General features: G+C 37.4%; 1 protein-coding gene across 7 annotated transcripts in view; it reads right to left on the bottom strand.

Moving 5' to 3' along the window:
- PUS10 (pseudouridine synthase 10) overlaps positions 1-13,484 on the bottom strand; it is an 88,450-nt gene that overhangs the window by 48,373 nt on the left and 26,593 nt on the right. For all 7 annotated transcript variants that reach the window (XM_036748738.1, XM_036748740.1, XM_036748739.1 and 4 more), the window contains one exon: positions 1,536-1,570. In XM_036748738.1, coding sequence (XP_036604633.1) covers positions 1,536-1,570 — 35 coding nt within the window. The remainder of the gene's footprint in view (positions 1-1,535; positions 1,571-13,484) is intronic.

Below are 13,484 nucleotides of genomic sequence, written 5' to 3'. Positions count from 1 at the left end.
TAAAAGGATTTATATGGAACAAATCTGGTCTAAAACTTCAACTAATTTCATTTAGATTTCTGAATTAATTCTTTAACGGTAGTGCCACTAGATCACTTTTTCATGGAACTCTTGGCACTAGGGAAGAGCTTTACATTCTGTACCAATCTATTTTATAGTTTTTCAGGAGAGCTGAAATATTTTACTGCTACATTTATTTTAAACTCTTTGAAGGAGAACAATAACAAAATCAACATGGGGCAAATGCAAATTTAGAAATAGTTTAAAAATAGAATGTAAGCCCCTTGAGGGAAAGGCCTATTTTTTTGTTTGTTTCTATCTTTGCATCCTCAGGACTGAGCACAGGGCCTTTGCATATATTAGATGCTTAATGTTTTTTAAATTAAATTTATGACCTGAACAGGATAAACAACATTCTCAAAGTTTAAGAACAAATGCAAAGATCAGGATCTGGACTTATCTATGAACCATTAGTACTAATGTGCTATATAATAACCTGAAGTCTTTGACTAATAGCTGTACAATTTTCCGGATGAAGATATATGGGGAAGAAAGGAATGATTTCCCCAAAATCATTAAAATTAGATAGGAGAATCTAATACCTTTCATGTGGTGGTTCTAAGTTCTTGTTACTGCAACTAACATAATAGAGATATTTAATAAATTTTAAATAGAAAAATGAATTTGCTTAGTAATTCAGGTACATATTATAAAATCTGTCTTAAATGTAATAATAAATTTGAATTATATTAAGATAAAAACTAACATAAAACCATCTAGAATAAATTTGTATTAACAATTCTGATGAAAACTAAATAAAACAATGTGTATTATTTTTAAAATACATTACATCTTAATACAATACTTAGGATTCTCTAGTGGTTTAAAAATTTTATATTCTGAGGCTACAAGATTTATTCATCATTACCATAAATATCAAGTAAAAAATCCTGAACTCTATTTTTATCATTACCTTTAAAATGACTCAAGTTAAACATTCTTCTCATTTTGCTTTAAAAAGTAGTGATATCATCTATTAATCAGCAAATTATTATAATAAATGCTTACTGATTACTAACTGAAACTCCAGCAGTTACACTAAATCCACTTTCAAAACCTAGTCAGAGCTCATATAATGGAACTAAGATTTCTTATAATTTCTAGCATATTCACAAATGTACCATGAACTCTCCTAAACGATGAAAACAAATTTCTCTTGTCAAAATAGTTCATCAAACTATATTATGTAATGTGGTTGCCTAGTGTGTGTGCTAGCAAATCTATTAACATTCAAGCTAAAGATGGAAATATTTAATGAGGTATCAGTATGAATTAGAATGCTTCTGCTAGCAAAGGAACTGACTGGAGAAAGATAACACAATGAACCCATTTGATCACAAGTTTTCGTTGCACTCAATTGCTCTACTACCTAGTGAAGCCACCCTATAGAAGAAAAACATAGTAAAAGTACTTTAAAAAAAACCAGGTAGTCCGTATTTAAAAGATCATAAAAAATCCCTACTCAAATTACTCACCCCATTTCCTGTTTTACCAGCAACCATGCAGCATGCTGTAGGCAGTTTAGTCACACCCAGAAAGAAAAGGAAAAGGGGAAAAAATGTTAAGTGAAAGTAACTTTCAACACCATCACTGAATACCTAAACTAATTTGCTAATAAAACTCTTCTTTTTGGAGGAGTTAGTATTTAAAAATTTAGCAGTGACCTCACTCTCAGTGAATACCAGAAAGGCAGAGTAAGCCTGGAATTAAACAGGGGGTATCCCCTCCGCTCCTACAGATTTCCCACTTATATTGCGTGAGAACCAATGAAATTACACATTTGTTTTTAATGTAATTTCCTAATTTACAAGGGGAGTCCCAAACTAAGTCTGACCTAAAGACACAAATACATATCTATTCTCCTTCCCCACAAGACAAGCATTTGGAAGTCAATTTTTTAAAAGTTACATTTTTGAAAGGAATATTGAAAACTTGAGAAATCATACCCAATTCAGTGAAATGTCTATCCTGAAGTTCACACTAAATACAGTAAAGATGCATTTGAAATATCTATATCTATCTATTTCCTACACATGCAGACATATGAACCACATCACCAGGCTCAGAGCTAGATTGGCAAGCAATTAATGAATATTTTGGCCACAGGAACTCCTAAAGACCACCTACCCAAAACAGAGAAGGTTGCAATCTATGACTAAGCATACATACGTATGTATGTATGTAAGTAAAAGACATAAGAAGGGTAAGTATACAGGTAAAACATTTAACTCGAATATATATATGAGCAAACTGAAGAGTCCTATGAGAGCAACTAGCTACAAAAGGCACTGGTCAAATAATGAATAGTTTTATCGTCCTCTATTTCATTTGTTTCTTACTACTTAGATCCCTTGAATTTATAACCAATGTAAACAACTATGTTTTAATATACATTATTTGAGACACAACAATAATATGAGGTCAGTATGACAGGTATTATCCCCATTTTACAGATGAAAAAAGGGAGGATCAGACAGGTTAAATAAGTTGCTCATGGCCACACAGCTACCAAGTATGAGACAGGATTTGAACCTAAGTCTTTCTGGCTCCAAGGCTTACCCTTTATCTATTATCTGACATTATTCATGGTACCAGGGGTCAAGGAGATTATCTGCCTTACAGGCTCTGAAAGCTTAGGTGACAGGTGCTATAGATAACTACAGATTAAAGGAGCCAGCTTTGCCTAGGGAAGGTGAGTTGGTGACACGGAAACAGTTCTGGATGTGGAATTGGAGGACCTGGGCTCTGCTGCGTGTGCCCTTGGAAGGTCATTTCACTTCCTTGGACCTCAGTTTCATCACATGTAAAATGAGAGAACAAGACTGGACGAACTCTGAACTCTCCTTTAACATCAGTGACCTCATCAAGTCCTGTCTATGAAACATATAAGCGGTATAACCCAGGGCAGATAACTGCTCAGTGTCCCCAGGCAGCTCTAAATTCTAGATGAACTGCCAAGCTACACCAATGGAGGGAGTTTCAATGTTGAAATTTCCCTCCATTGATGAAATCACAGATCTAGACCAAAAACAAACAAATAAACAAATACCACCAAAAAAACCCAACTAATGTGTGGGGCTATAGCAAAATACTCACAATCAGAATTTCATTGCCTTTGTATTACTGTTCTGTCCAAAGCTTAACATGTAAGCACAACTAATGATGATAGTGAAGCCAAAACATGTATATTATGATTCTCTGGCCAGTGTTCAAGATGGGAAACTTATTTTGGCCTGTATGTATAATGGATGAATGTGGAAATTGAAACTGATTTCTAGAGCTCTCTCCTCATGTTATCTAGTCCAGGGGAGTCCAAATTAGAGTCTGTGTACAGCAAACAGTGTGTGAAATGGGGGTAAAAACACAAACCAAAAGGTACTAGGTTACACCCCAGCCTTGAAGAGATTGCCAATCTTGGGAGTGTTTGAGACACGACCCTTCTACCCATCTCATCCATTTCTGTCCAACATTAAACCATTCCACTATTGGCCCAAAATTCTGCACAAGTTCCTGACCTCTCCCCCTTCTGACTAGGCATCTGATTCTCAATGTGGTTATAACTTAACCATAATATCTGTGCAGGTGCAGATAGGATTATTCCCACATCACCCTAAGCATATACAAACGTTGCCCCCAGAGCACCTTGCGGCAGCGGCAGGAACCCCTTGACCAACTTTGTGCTTCAGGGCAGCACTCAGTGAGTAAGAGTCTTGGCTACTCAGTTTCACTGGCAATGGGAGGGAGAGAGGGAGTATTACAGGATAAACAGGCATGGATGAGTTGTGAACTGCATCTTTGGAAGTAACTTCTAAATTAATGAGAATAGGGATCCATTCAATATCTGAGAAATTCACCTGCTTGGTTTCTACAAACTTAGAGGAATTCATTAATTCATAAAACAAGTCACAGGAAGAAGATACACATTTGGGGGAAAAAATGTGAATTGGAGACCGCCAAAGATGGCTGAATAAGAAGAGGCAGTATAGCCCAATCTTCTCCTGCAACTATTGCAGAAAAGACTGAAGAGTAGACTTAGTGGAGAGTTAGATAAATCCAAGGAGAAACCACAGTGGGTGATTTTTCCAGACCAAGACAACGCAAGGATATAGTCAGAGGCCTCTGGGCACTGAGGACCAGGTCCAGTCAAGAAGCCCACGTAAAACATTCTAGTAAGCACACTGGGCTACACTTGTGCCTATGTACCAATATGTATCAGAGATAAGGGAGCAAATGTGTTGCTTTGACAGTGGACCAGGGCTGTAGATCGATCACAGAGAGGGCTGAAGCCTTCTGCTATGTACCAAGGCAGGGAGTAGTCGAGGAAAGAGAGTATAGCTCTGTCACTGACCCTAGAGTGGGATTTCAGCTCACAGACCATGGCTGAGGCCTGCAGATAAGTAACTAGGAGAGGGAGCATGGCCCAGAGGCAATGCTGAATTTCTGTAGCTCTAAACTGGTAGAGGTTTCCAATGAGATGACAAGGGTTAGGGTCAGCGGCTGTTTATTGGAGCTCTGAGTATGCTCAAGTATGCAGCTGTGTTGCCTAAACCCAAACCAGAGTCCATAAAGCTTAGAATGGGAGAGCAGCAACCAGGCCATGCTTCAGATTAGACTTACAAGTGTGTTGAAAGTTCCTAGCAACCTGGTCTGAGCTGCCCCAAGTTCCCTGAGGAACAGAGCACCCAGTACCTGAAGAAAGCAACTACAGAATTGCAAAGACAGATCAGCACCAAACAAGGCCGTACACAGTCTGGCACGAAGACTCAATTCAGGAAAAAAGGCTGGAAGAATAAGTCAACAAAAAAAACACCAATGATAAGAACGATTATGAAGCTAGGGATATCTAAGACAAAAACCCAGAAGAAAAGAATAACTATACAACATCTACAAGCAAAGCCCCAAACAAAAACACAGCTTGCCAACAAAGTTAGCTAGAATTTCTGGGAGAAATGAAGAGTAAAATGATATTATGAAGGAGATGAGAGCTCTATGGGAAAGAAATGGGGGGAAGGCAGGTAAGAATTCTTGAGGAAAGACTTGGAAGGATAAATTAAAACTTGCCATTACCTGTAAACGTTTGACATTCATGATCTAAGTACTCCGAAATTCCTCTCACCAAAACCTATTCTCTTTCCGTATGTCAGGACCTCGGTCTTCTAAATACAGCCTTTGCATTCATTATAGCTTCGTATCACTCTCTACTTCTCTATTCCATCACCTGTACCTGGTCTTCACTTCTCCCCCTTAGAAATCTTGACCCTATAGCTAATGGGCTCAACTTAACACTGTCCTCTATCTTTAAATCCCTTGCCTCCAGTATTATTGCCACTAATTCCTTTCCAAACCCTAACTGGGATAAGGTTTTCTTCACTCTTAATGACATTCTGATGAATGTTGATGGAGATAATCACATAACTATGCAGACAGTGTCCAACTTGGGTATGAACTGACGGTATCTAATCTCAACTAAACTCTCATTACTACAAAATCTTTTGACTCTTTCCTAATTGAAGCTCTATCACAGTGGTATCAAAATCAAACAAATGAGGGCTACTAATTTATACATAAAGAACCATACAACCCACACATTAAAACACATTTAAGACATATAAACCCAAGTATGAAGCATCTTTTAAAGAAATAAAGAATAGGGAACTGGCTAAGGAAGATGGTAGATTTCTCTGAAAGGATTTCCCAATTACAACAAAAACAATTTTAGTAGAGTTCATGGTGATTTCAACAGGCAGCTTTCAGTCTATTTTCCCACAACAGAATATTAATTAAAATATTCTAAGAGAAAAGTCCAATTTTAAAAAATATTATCTTTATCAGCAGTGGAACAAAAAGAAAAGAAACCAGGAAGAAGCAAAATTAGATACTAGAGTTCAGTACACAATGACTAAGACAATATAAATAGAAAGAACAAAAAACTGAAACTGAGTGCAGCATAATTATAATGGGGTGTGTGTGAGATATATGTATATGTATGTATGTATATATATGTGTGTATGTAAATATATAAATGTAAATATATATATATAATGTATATATAAATATATAAATGTAAATACATATTACATATATATATATATATGAGGATATACACCAGGAAGCTGGCCCTGAAGAAAAAAAGCAGAAAACGTACCTTCCTCCCTTTATAGAGGTGAGGGGCTATGCATAAGGAGCACTGGATATGGTATCACTTGGGTGATGTGTTGGTTGTTGGTTGTTTTTGATGAACTACTTTGTCTTTTTAAAATTCTTTTTTATAATGCATGGTTCTCTGGAGAGGAAACGGGTGGAATCTTCTTGAAACTTCCCTCTATTTCACTCCCCTACATCCAACTAGTCACCAACTCCTATTGATTGTCTCTCTTCCTTCCTCTCTACTTACATGGATGACATCCTAGTTTCTTTTGAGGTATATATTTGGAAAGGAAAATGATCTAAAAACTGAAGATATCCATGATGAAAACAAACATTTTGAAAGCTTTAACCAAAAAAAAAATTAATCAACATAATATTTAAAAGAAAAAAAAAATGGAACTATATAATTCTATCAATGGAAGCAGAGAAGCCTTTGACGAATTACAAAATTTACTAAAACCTTACATAGTATGAATGAATGAAAAGTATTTATTAAGCATTTACCATGTGCATAGCACTGTGCTAAGAGCTGGGAATACAAATAGCAAAGTAAAACAGTTCTTGCTCTCAAGGAGCTAGACATTAGTAGTAGCTACATAGCTAGGACAATGGACTCGAAGAAGACTGGGTTCAAATTCTACCTCTGACACTTGCTAGTTATATGACCCTGGGCAAGTAACTTAACCTTTCTAAGCCTCACCTCAGTTTTTTTCATTTGTAAGATGGAGATAATAATAGCACCTACCTTACAAGTGTATTTTGAGGATTGAACAAGAGAACCTATGTGGCAAACATAGCTTTTTTGTTTCCTTTCGGTGACTTTCATAATGCCATTCCTTCCTCCAAAATCATTTTGGCTAACTGAAACCTATCTTCTGTTAATATCAAACACCTAGTTAAACTTTGACTCATGGAATGACAATATTAAGGGAAGCCTTTTTGACATTCCTCAGATAAGAAGCCAAAGGGGAGTTTTCTGAGCTTCCCAGGGTGACTTGGAGATTTAGTATTTGTGAAGGGATCTACTGGCTCCTGACTAGTTATCTTTGATGTATGTAAATCTTCTTTCAACCAGCCCACAGTGAACCTCGAAATATAGTTTAATCTGTAACCTGACTTAGTTTACCTACAGAGTCTGTTTAATTAGGTTTGTTTCCTTGGGGGATGTATGAGATTATGATGCTATTTTAAATCTGTTCAACTTTTTAGACTGAGAATGTTTTGTATGTTAAAAATTATTTCAAACCCCAAGTCTAAATATCCAAGCACACAACTAGAACTGTGTGCTAAATATGTCCATCTCACAGTCAATATGACTAAAGGAGAATTCATCTTCTCCCCTAACTCAAACTTACCATACCTCTTAAATCAACCACTTCCTGATAGCGCCACTGTCCTTCTACACATTCAGGCTCAAAAAGCTGGGAGTCCTCTTGAACTCTGCATTCTCCCTCATCTTGTCCCCCACAGTTAATTAACTGCTAAATCCTTTGGGTCTTAAAACCTTAGTCTCTCAACCTACGTTTTCCTCTCTATTCACAATGCCACCATCAGGCCCTCATCACCTTTTGCCTGGACTGGTTTTCCTCTTTCCAGTCCTGTCTTTCTCCAATCCATCTTCCCCACAATTACCAAATTAATCTTACTGAATGAAGAGATTGGCCATGTCACGTGCTTGCCTGTTAAAAACCTTCAGTGGCTTCCTACTGCCTATACAAAATAAAATTTAAATTCTTTAAAGCCTGCCATATAAAGCCCCTCACAATCTGGCTCCAACTTACTGTTCTGGCATTATTTCATAGACTTCTGCTCATATAATCTAGTTAAACAGTGCTACTGTCACTAGTTTAACTTCCTTACATTCATTCAGGTCACCTCCCATGCCTAGAAGACACCCCTTCCACATCTCTGCACCAGCTTAAATGTCTTCTTTTCTATGAAAATCTACCCCTACCCTAAGTGAAAGTAATTTCTTCATGTTCAAAGAAAGTAATTTATACATGCTTCAACATTCATATAGCACTGTGTCAAGATGTCTCTTTAATTCCCATCACATTCTGCTCATTCCCTATTGATTTATGTATGCACCCATCAGGCTATAAACTCTTTGAGGTCAAGCAATATTATTTTTAGTTGTTGTATTCCCAAGGCATATAGACTTAAAGGTATGAAGCACCAAAAAAAGGTTTGCTGAAGTGAACTCCTATTTGAGTCTGTTAAATTGCTATTATGTTTTTAGAAAAAATACTTCTTTTTTTCCTTCCTTTAACAATCTTTGAAACTCCCCTGACCCTTACTGAGGCCAGTCCCCAGTCAGGGCACTTGCTTTAACAATTGAAGAGCAGGAACGTGAGAAGGTAATAGGACCACAATGCACAAGTCTGAAAGGACTTTTGGAATCCAAATCTTTCATTCTGCAGATGAGGAAATAGTTTCAGAAGAAGGAAGACACAAGGAGAGGGTCAAGACTTTTAACAGCACTTGTCCCTTTTACAGCATCACCTCTGAGTTACATTTTTCATTGTAATGGATGAAAGGGGCTCTCCTCTAACTCTTTTCCTTTTCTATTCCTTCCTTCCTCATACACAAGCTTTTAGCTTTAACTTTAGTACAGACACATGGAGCCTGATAATCCTGAGAATTAATAGACTGGGGGAGCTAGGTGGCTAAAGATATGGCGCATGCCATGTCAGGCCAAAACTAGTTCTCTTGTCTGTACAACAAAAGCATGTACATAGAAGAGGACCAATCAACCCCAGTATCCTCTACTGGCACCTAATAAGATGTAAGAGACAGTAGAGGAAAATAAGATACCAGATCTCACAGCCTGTTTTATCTTGCCCTAATATCTTCCCATTGACTACAAACACACCATGATGTAATAAATAAAAAATGTACCTTAAGTTTCACTGAATAGTTTAATAAAAGTAAATTGTACTGGCAGGACCTTAAGTGAGGAAAATCTCAAGCAAATTTCTAATGAATGGCACAATGACAAAATATACAAAGCTAATTTATGTAGACCAGTATAAAAAATCAGGAGATAATCAGCAGACAAATAAAAAAAGATATTTAATCATATGATAACGAAAACATTAAACTTTAATAAAATCCTCATATTTAAAAAATAATTCTCTTACATTTTCTCTCCTGCTGCCTTATATAATTCCTTGAAGCTTCTGGAATTTTTTAAGGGTAACCAGTAACTTGCAAAACCTTTCAGTAATAAAGAATACAAACTATAAGGTAAATATACTTTGTATTCTCTCTACTTATTTTCCCCTATATTAAAAAAATACTAGAAAGCAGTCTGGCAGAAACCAGGTAAAGACCAATATTCATACCACATACCAAGACAAATGGGCACATGATTTAGACAAAGTGACTTCGTAAACAAATCAGAGGATCATAGAAGAAACAACCTGACAGCTCTATGAACAGAAGACTTAATGATTAAGCAAAGAACAGAAAGGTTCGCAGAAGGTAAATTGGGCAATTCTGATTACACAAAATTAACAAGTTTCTACATAAACAAAACCATTGCAACAAAAATTAGAAGACAAGTTGGAAACTGAGAAAAAAATCTTTGTAGTAAGGTTTTCTAATAAAGATCTCATTTCTAATATATACAGGAAACTGAATCAAATTTATAAGAATAAAAGCCATTCTCCAATTGATAGTTAAAAGACATGAAGAGGAAGTTTTTGGGGGAAGAAACTGGAGCTATTGAATAACTATATGAAAAAATGCTCTACACCACTAATAATTAGAGAAATACAAATTAAAACAACTCTGAGGTACCACCTCCCACCTATCATATAGTCTAAGTTGATAAAAAAGGAAAATGACAAATACTAGAGGTGCTGTGGGAAAACAGCTATAATAATGCACTACTGGTAGAACTGTAAAGTGTTCTAGTCATTCTGGAAAGCAATACGGAACTATACTCAAAAAGCTATTAAACTGTGCATACCCTTTATCCAGCAATACTACTACTAGGTCTATTCTCTAAAGACATCAAAGAAAGAGGAAAAAGACATGTATGTACAAAAATATAACAGCTCTTTTCATGGTGGCAAAGAATTAGAAACAGAGTGGGTATTCATCAACTAGAATGGGACAGACTCAAGTATTGCTATCTTTTTCTAATGATCTCATTCTTTCCTTGTTTCCAGTTTCTAACTGTAAACATTTGGACCTTGTGTTTTTGCCTGGAAGAGGCTTTGTGCTTGTTCAAAGAGAAATGCACGGAGATGACACAGACACAGAAAGCTTTTATCCCAACTTGGAGCCACTAAGCCAGGGTTACCTGAGCATATTCAGAACGGTATCTATCTGTGCTATGTCTTATTGCCTAAGTGTCACCAGCTGGTTTTAACAATCCTTTGGCCTGAATCTTGAAAAAATCTGCTGAGGGTTACATGTGAACCTCTTATTGGCTTCTTCTAAACTTTTGCCAGCTCATACTAACTTCTGCTAGCCCTATCTCCATACAGCTCTATACCTATAAAAGGCTGCTACCTCAAATGGCTCCTTCCTTCACAAAATATTTGACACTATTCTGGACTACTTTCCCACTCCACTAACAGTGCTTAGTTTATTTCCCTCTTATATAGTTTTCTTTAAAAAATAATTTTAACATTTTTACATTGCATATCACTATTGCACTATAATAAATGATGAAGGGGATGATTTCAGACAAACCTAGGAAGACTTGTATGAAATGATATGAAGTGAACAGAAAAAGGATTACAATTTTCACAGTAACAACAATACTGTAAAAATAAACAACTTTACAAAACATAGGAACTCTGATCAACACAATGACCAACAATTCCAAAGTGTTCATCATGAAACACCTCAGTGTGCAGACTGAAGCATATTTCTTTTTAACACTGCTAATGCGAAAATTTGTTTTGCTTAACTATATGTATTTGTAATGGGTTTTGTTTTTCTTGCCTTCTCAGTGAGTTGGGGAGTAGAAGATGGGAAGGAAAGAATTTGGACTGAAAATAAAATAAAACTGAATTAAAAAAAAGAATTCACTGATTGGCTCCTGAAAAGAGCCATAAAAGGAAAAATCCCAGGATCACCATAGCCAAAATCCAGCTTAGTCCTTCAAGATAAACTTTGGTTCTTTCTGGTGTTAAGTGCTTACTATGTTCTAAGCACTGAGAATAGAAAAAGAAGATTAAAGATAGTCCCTGCTCTCAGGGAGCTCCAGTTCTAAAGATGATGCATATGGAAGATTTCAGCTGCATGTCAGATGGAAAAGTAGCAGTGTCCATCCAGCATATCAGGCGCTAATGCTTTTTCTTTAACGTCATTTCCACTGATAAAATCTTATGTTTCTGATGTTGCAGCATTTGACTACGGTAGCAAGAACCTTCTTTTGTGAGTCTTCAGTAGCCGTGGCTGTTCTACCTAAGCGAGCAGCTAACAGGCTGCGTCTCCACCAGGGTGATGGCTGCGGCTCTTGGATTGTGCACATGAGCTTCTCCCTCAACGACAAATGTGGGGCCTGGAATGGAAGCAGGTTTGGAAATTTGGGGAGTGCCGTTATTCCCAGGGTTCTTGAGTTCAGGGTCCTGGACTGTCTCCATCAAGGTCTAAGGGAAGGTGGTGGTGGTGGTTTGACTTACACGACGTGTGTTGCCTCCTGTGTCTGTCCTTACCATTCTAGGATTGTTTTCAGGAAACTGCACAGCTCTTTTGCCGTACAGCTAATCGGCATAGTGGGAACACAGAATCAGGAAGACCTGAATTCAAATACAGCCTCAGACACTTACTAGCTGTGTGACTCTGGGCAAGTCATATAACCTCTGTATGCCTTAGTTTCCTCATCGTAAAATGGTGATAACAGTATCTACCTCTCAGGGCTGTTGTGAGGACAAAATGAAATAATACGTGTGAAGTGCTTAGCAAACTGCCTGGCACACAGTACATGCTAGATAAATGCCAGCCATTGTTGCTGTTGTTATTGTTATACTGACCCCAAGCTTCCTGTAACAGCCAAGGCCCATCTTTCTTATATGAACATTTTGCCAGGGCTACCCGTGGCAGGTGTGAGTAGGCTGTAGTATGTTAACCAACTAGCACTCCAAAGAAGATCAGAAGGATGCCACAAACAGCTGATATGCAGGAAGAGGAGTTAAGCAGGTCCCATGACAAGATGGAGGGATGCCAGTGGATATCCAGAGGGCTCTCTGTGCACCTTATAAGGAGAAGGTGAGGAAGGCCTATAGCATGGTGAGTGCAACACCTGCAATGAAATATTTGGGAGATGATAGAGAAAAGGTGCACTGGAAAGATGGGCAATGATTGACGTCATCTGGAGGGAGATTCTAAATCTCTGAGATCACAGATACACTTAAGTATCTGAGAGCCTTAAAGATGTCAGGCTTGAGAAGGTAGAGGAACCAACAAGGGTGGGGTGGAATGCTATTCTGATCTGAATTCTTACCAATAAAAAGAACTGGCAGCCAGTATGAAAAGGGTAAGAACCCTGGAAGAATGTGGCCATCCCATCCCAGAATTTACAATCAAGAGGAAAGCCTGCCATGCTTCCCATGCCTAGACTTGCGAACAGCGGATTTCAAAAGATTTGGAGAAAAGATTAGTAGGATCCCAAGGCCTACAGCTCTAAAGCAGGGCTGTCCAAAATGTGGCCCTGCGGTTATGTGGCCCACCTACAAGCATAGAAATTTACATAAATGCTTTAGTAAACAAAGCCTAGCTACCCCAGAGCTTTCACTAAAAAGGCAAATCAAAATATACTGTCTATTGTTTCAATAAAAACTTAAGGTTGGACAGCCCTGCTCTAAAAGGAAGTCAGCATAGAAAAAATTGGAAGCTCTCAAGAATGAAATTATGAAGATACAGAGATGAACAATGATGATGAGGAAGAAAAGAGGAAATTATCCTAAAAAAGAAAAAGTGGAAACAGATTTCATCAACTAATTTTAACAAATATGTAAAGAAGATAGAAACAAGAGTAGAGAATGCAAACTGAGTACAAATGGCCCAGACCTATAATACAGTGTCAGGAGTCATAAAGCACAGAATGAGGGAAGGTTGCGAGTTTTTCTAACTAAAATGGTTAGGATCAAGAACAGGACAGCACTATTGCTCAGAGGAGATGGGACAATGATAAAACTGGTGGAAAAGAGAAGGCAAAAGTACTTGACTCTTACCTTGCTTCTGTTTTATTTGCAAAGGAAAACTGTACTTGGATTGGGAAAGTCAGAACCAAAAATAGCTAACAAGGAGCTGCTTTT

The sequence above is a fragment of the Trichosurus vulpecula genome, chromosome 3 (genome assembly GCF_011100635.1).
Source record: "Trichosurus vulpecula isolate mTriVul1 chromosome 3, mTriVul1.pri, whole genome shotgun sequence".
Lineage (NCBI taxonomy): Eukaryota > Metazoa > Chordata > Mammalia > Diprotodontia > Phalangeridae > Trichosurus > Trichosurus vulpecula.
The sequence above is the reverse complement of the archived record's forward strand: the minus strand, read 5'-3'. Positions and strand labels throughout refer to the sequence as shown.